The 6,205-nt window shown below is 41.2% G+C and overlaps 1 protein-coding gene across 1 annotated transcript in view; it reads left to right on the top strand.

The window, feature by feature from the left end:
- Window positions 1–5,962, top strand: part of LOC128501164 (T-box protein VegT-like) — a 10,148-nt gene extending 4,186 nt beyond the window's left edge. Inside the window, exons 2-9 of the mRNA XM_053470558.1 lie at window positions 3,370–3,508; window positions 3,875–3,977; window positions 4,307–4,471; window positions 4,565–4,711; window positions 4,801–4,871; window positions 5,081–5,169; window positions 5,271–5,448; window positions 5,581–5,962. Of these exons, the coding sequence (XP_053326533.1) occupies window positions 3,370–3,508; window positions 3,875–3,977; window positions 4,307–4,471; window positions 4,565–4,711; window positions 4,801–4,871; window positions 5,081–5,169; window positions 5,271–5,448; window positions 5,581–5,962 (1,274 nt within the window). The remainder of the gene's footprint in view (window positions 1–3,369; window positions 3,509–3,874; window positions 3,978–4,306; window positions 4,472–4,564; window positions 4,712–4,800; window positions 4,872–5,080; window positions 5,170–5,270; window positions 5,449–5,580) is intronic.
- The last annotated feature ends 243 nt before the right edge of the window (window positions 5,963–6,205 follow it).

The raw sequence follows: 6,205 nt of genomic DNA, 5'->3' as shown, positions 1-6,205 counted from the left end.
ATGCGCACAATAAAAAGACTATCAGTGAATGCTACATGCTCCCCATGAAGCCCAGTGTGTCTGAGCTTTGCTGATATTTCAAAATACAGACAAGACTCTTGGAGTCACATATATACAGATAATCATTTTGTGTCTGAATGAAAGCATAATTTCTCATGTGCTTCTGCAAGCTTTGTATAATTGGCTGGGGTTTACTAAGCAATGATTATATTTGCTGAGAACTATTACATTTTATTCTATAAAGCACCTGCCATTTTCATAGAGCTTATTACAAAAGGGGCGATGGAACATTAACAATAATCCTTCATGTTAGGTTGTCCAATGTTATCTAGGCATTTCTGTATGTGCAAGATATATATTTACTGCTGGATGCTCTTGTACCTGCTCTACAATGGCAAATGGAATGTGTGTGTGTATGTGTATAATATGTGTGTGTAAAATATATGTGTATATATATAGCTACTAAACTTGTAAGACTGTTATATCGTTTGTACTATGCTACATACTCTGCCCTGTCCCACTATACATGTGTGTAGCACAGTATGGACGATGCTGTCTCCTAATAACAATATTAAATGTTTGGTAGATTGTAAGCTGCCATAACAGTGCTGATGCTACAATATGGTAGATGATGTCTCCGTACATAGAAGATCTTTCTGACACTTATGGAAAAGTCTCCTTGTAGGAAACTATTTTTTTAATAAAAAGAATGTAATTGTACTTTAATGTGTGTTTGGGGAGGATTTTCCACTTAACATATATTTGCGTATAAGAGAATATTCAAGAAAATATAACTTTCATAGTACGTGCGTCTATATTTTGTGACTGCATACTGAACATCAGAAGACAGACGTGTATTGAGGTATAGTATCTCTGGCCATAGAGCACGGTTCCCTGTCTCTCTTCTCCTGCGGTGGGCTGTGCTGCTCTGTCCTGTGTGTACAAACAATAGGGGTCTGCTGGGACAATCCCCCCAATTAGGGACATTAGGAGTTGAAAAGAACAGAGAGATTGAAGTTCTTGCGTCACTTTGCATTTGACTCTGGTCTTGTTCCTGGCCTGAGGCTTATACAAAGACACCCCTCTGTTCTTGTGAATGAAACTGAAGGATGCTTCAGTTCCTGCTCTTGTGAGAGGGACAGGGGAACTAGTCTAATTCACAAAACTTTAGCTTTACGTCTAGACACTCAAATACACAGGACAAGACGGGTCCCTGGAAAGCTCCTTTAGATGGGCTCCGACACCGGCTCGAGCTACGTATGAAAAAATATGAAAACAAGATCCATGCTATTTAAATATGTTTGTGCTTCAGAAAATAATAATAATAATAATGGTTATCCAATATTGGGCTTGCCAACTTATTCCACAAAACCTGTAAAATACTTAGGATACTTAGTTTGAGAAACAAACAAAAAGGGAAGGCAGTAATAATAATAATAATAAAAAAAAAGCAGAATTATGGCCTACTGAAAATGACCACAAATATATTCAGTCTGCTTCATATTTCACTCCGTGTCGCACTTCCAGCCTGGGAATATGTAAAATATATTCCCTTATGGTATTATCTTATTCTTCTTTCTATACAATGTTAATTGTAGGTTAAGTACAAATACCAGATAAGAGATTACCGATCTGTACAGCACTGCAGAATATGGCGGTGCTATGGAAGCCAATATTTTCTTAAAGCGCATACACTGATGGGTTTACTGAAGTGCCTCATCCATACAAGCCTGGAATTACGCAGAATTGTGTCACCGTAGAAAGAGACTAGACCCCAAATACTAACTCTCCCAATTTAGCAAATAACACTAAAATACTTTAATTTTTTATATTATCCTACATTTTTACTTTAAAAACCATTCCCACTTTATGATGTGAAATCAATATACTTTAATATTGACCCATCCGGTCTCTGACCACCCTGGCAGATCTTTGTGGCCAGTTATAGCCCATGGACCACAGCTTAAGTGGTGCTGGTGCTAGCAGTACATTCCAGCTATTCTGTGCTGTCAGTCTAGGAATGGAGCCAGAACTGGTGAATGTGCATCCAGAGTTTGCTGGGCCATTGCTTACGGGTGGGTGGCTGACAGTATTTGGAGTTGTCTGTGCTGGCATTATGTATTGCCAGGTAGCAGGTAAGCCATCTCCTGGGTGCCAGTGCTTTGGATAGGTATTCATTGTTTCTTGTTTGTTTTGCAGTCTGTTAGCACTACATGAAGCAACATTTCCCCTGCAGGGTTTCCTGTGTATCAAGGTCATGCTAATCACTGGTCGGCCTACCCCAGCCCCAGTCATTAAAGAGGATCCGTCCTCTCTTTGTGTCTGTAGACATCAAAGGCCAGGAATGGGACCTCAGGTTGGGGAGGAGGAAGTGTTTCTATGCCCCGCCCCTTGGCTTTAAATAGTAGGAACTCAGGCCGCCTGCAGGACAAGTGCGCATTCACTCGGGACTGAGAGGGTTATAGCAGAGGACCGCAATGCACTCGCTGCCAGGTAAGACTCGATGTACATGAATGGGCTCGGTAACCTAACGCTGAGGCAGGTCACTCCAGGATATATTATGTCGCTTTTATTTATTTTGTTGCACTGTTTATCATTATTTAATGCTTTTCCCCTCAAAAGACCTCAGTAGATACAATGTAAAATAACTTTATTTGGCCTTTATTGCATGACAACGTGCCGTTGACACATGGAATAGTAGCGCTTAATCAAAGTTCTTTGGAGCGATTTATACATACAATGTAGGACTGCACCTTTTATGTCGAGATTTGCGGTGTGTTAATCCTATGTGTAGACTGCTGTGTTGTGTTCATGGTCAGGGTTTGGAAAGATACAGGCATGAGCACATTAAATCCATGTCATTGCACTGTGTATTAAACATGCATGGTACAGGCATATGGCTATGCTGAATCTAAGACGAGATCAAGGACTGAGTAATGTGTGAGTCTCTCCATCAGGTATATTAGGTGGACTAGATGGGCCAAATGGCTCTTATCTGCCATCGTATTACATTGAAAATACTGTGGCTGCTGGGTACTATGGTGAGAGCCATGGACCATTTGGAGCTGTGAGTGTTAGGTGTTAATTGATCTAGTCAATGACAGAGGTTTATGCATGAATGCAGATTAGGGGCCCTCCTACTTCCCCTGTACCCCCCACAGACTGTTTAGGTTCATTTTCCCAGACAGACAAAGCTAAATTGTTGCTCTGATAGCGGTGACTAATCTTACAATCCTCAATCACCCAGATCAAATTGTAGGTCCTTGGTGTTTTTTTGTCATATTTACTATATATCTGGTGATTTTTCTTCTAATTTTGCAACCTATGTATATAAGCAGCTATTTAATGGTATAACTTTTATCTGGTTAGATGTGAAGCCGTCCACAGACATGGACAACCAAGACTCCTTGTACCAGCCCACATCTATTGGGGCATCACTGGAAGATATGGATCTATGGTCCCAGTTCCACCAGGAAGGCACAGAGATGATCATCACCAAATCTGGAAGGTAAGTGTGCTGAGACAGGGGACCTTGTATCTGGAGGTATCGTGCTGTAGTCACTTTGGAGTCGAATAAATAAACCACTTTATTTGTGAAGCTCCATAACACTGTCAGTTTACTTTATTCTCTGACAAATACCTCCCAGGTATGTGTTTATATGTAATCTTACCAAAGTCTTATGATATCTGCTAGAAGAGAAATCTATGGCTCCTTCTATTAGTATTGTCAGTCGCTTGTCTTGTATATTATCTCCAACTGAGTATGGAAAGGTTTGGCTGCAGAAACAGTATGCATATTTGATGCTAATTAAGCTCAGGTATCGCTATGTTTATGATTCTCCTGTCTAAAAACATATATTTTTTCTCTCCACAGGAGAATGTTCCCCCAGTGCAAAATCCGTCTTTTTGGGCTCCATCCTTACACTAAATATGTTTTGTTGGTGGATTTTGTTCCTCTGGACAACTTCAGATATAAGGTAGGTATCATTGCCTTTGATAGGATTCAAGGCTTTGCATTTACACATTACAGTAAAAAATAAAAAGGCCAATGTCTGAAAAATACGTAGTGTAGTATCTACTCATTGGCTATGCTCTAAAATATCTGCTTAAACGAAAATTGAAGCTTGTACAATCATGAAATTTTCCATTTATTGTTAGTTTTTCTCTCCCAATAATTAAGTTAATATTTTTAATATTAGATTTAATATATTGGCGGTGGGAAGAAGCAAACACGCTTAAAGCAAGTGTGTTTTTGTTTAATTTTTTATCCCTTGATAATTTACTTTATTTGTTTACCCCTCTTTAGTGGAACAAGAACCAGTGGGAGGCAGCAGGTAAAGCAGAGCCGCACCCTCCATGCAGGACGTATGTTCACCCAGACTCTCCAGCTCCTGGCGCTCACTGGATGAAGGATGTAATCTGTTTCCAAAAACTCAAACTCACCAACAACACATTAGATCAACAAGGCCATGTGAGTATTCACATCAAAAATACCAGGATCTGTCATGAAGGAGTCTCCTAAAACAAACTTGTCTCATGTTCTTTTCTCCTTCCTTCATTACAGATCATCTTGCACTCCATGCATCGATACAAGCCACGATTCCACATTATTCAGTCGGATGATGTGTACAATTCCCGATGGGGACTGCTGCAGGTGGTCAGTTTCCCAGAGACAGAGTTCACTGCAGTTACTGCATACCAGAATGAAAAGGTAAAGAGGAGTGAAATGTGTCTTTGTGAACAGCAGTACATACTAGTCCATAATTCCAGATCTTTACAGATTTTGTTTTTACTTTTCAGATCACAAAACTAAAAATTGATCACAACCCCTTTGCAAAGGGATTTCGGGAGCAAGACAGAGCCCACAAACGGTAAGGAGCACTCTTTTTAAGTACCCTGTATTCTAACTGCTTGTGCAGTAATTTGCTGAGAGAGCTTAAGGCATCTCCCTATTGCCTACAGCTGGGTTTTATTTGCTATTCGGAACATGTACTGGTTAGGAAAGCTTAACCAAAATTACCCGTAATACATGGTCTTCCTCACACGCATTTCCTTACGTCCAATATTGTTTTGCAAACAGGGATGATTCTTCAAAAACTGGAGCACAGAGTCCGTCCAGAAGGCTAAAGAGAAAGAAGTGGGAGGATGGTCTTGGGGCAGAAGCTGCAGGTAATGTCAATAAAAGTACATAAAGTGTCTTATTTAAGGTTAGAGCATCTGGAATATGTTTGGTATTTTTTTTTAACCCAGTCCTCTCAATTTTCCCTTAGATAATGCCAAAGTTGCACGTGTGAAGGATGAGCCCAGTATGCCCACTCCAGTATGTCCACACCAATGGGCTCCAGAACAAGAGGGAAGCAGTTTCATGGCCCCAAGCTCCCCTGGCCTCCTAGACTGCACAAATCAGGAGCAGCAAGTACCATCTTCCTCGTCTAGCCTATTATACAGGTACATAAACAGACTGGGGCGGTTTGAGTCTCTGTAGGTTAAAGGATAACACCATACTTGATGAAACATGTTGCATATATGTGGGCAATGCCATAAGAGTGTAGTTAACACGCTTATTCTTCCATCCTTTAGGAGTCAGCCCAGAAGAGGTCCTCCACCTCATGCCTTCTCTGATATGAGCGAAGTCCCGGGTCGGCGTCTCACGCCTGATGTAGCCATGGTGCCAGATGCAGATTCCTGTCAGCAGTCTGTATTCCCTACGCCTCAGTTTTCCCAGGAACGTTGCAGCGCCCTCAATATTTCTATGGATACGCCAGCAAAGCAACCTTTGCGTGGACCCGTGTGCAGCCCGTATGGAGCAGACCAGTGGATGGTTCCTAGTCAAGGACAGTACAGACACATGGGCTACTCGGCATACCCAACAGACTTTACCACACAGGGTACTGTATCCCATCCACATGGAGGAATGTCAGACTGGAGCCAGTACCCACTCTTCCCCTACACATGTTGGTAAACTGGGACAGTGGATCCCTCCCACCTGCTGCTAATTCTTGATCAATCTCTTCTCATTTTGGGGAAAGGGACCATATTGTCCTTTTTAAGCCTTGTGCACACCAGGGTTGCCTGGATATGAAAATTCTTGTGTGTTAGTGAATGTTTGTGGGATAATAAACACTTTATATGCACAAACTGGAGGATCTCTCTCCTAAGGAGAAGAATTCCTTTTGGTACTTTTATATAACCTATTTATTTTACA

The sequence above is a fragment of the Spea bombifrons genome, chromosome 1 (assembly GCF_027358695.1).
Source record: "Spea bombifrons isolate aSpeBom1 chromosome 1, aSpeBom1.2.pri, whole genome shotgun sequence".
NCBI classification, from domain to species: domain Eukaryota; kingdom Metazoa; phylum Chordata; class Amphibia; order Anura; family Pelobatidae; genus Spea; species Spea bombifrons.
Note: the sequence above shows the minus strand (reverse complement) of the source record. Positions and strands in the feature narration are given on the sequence as shown.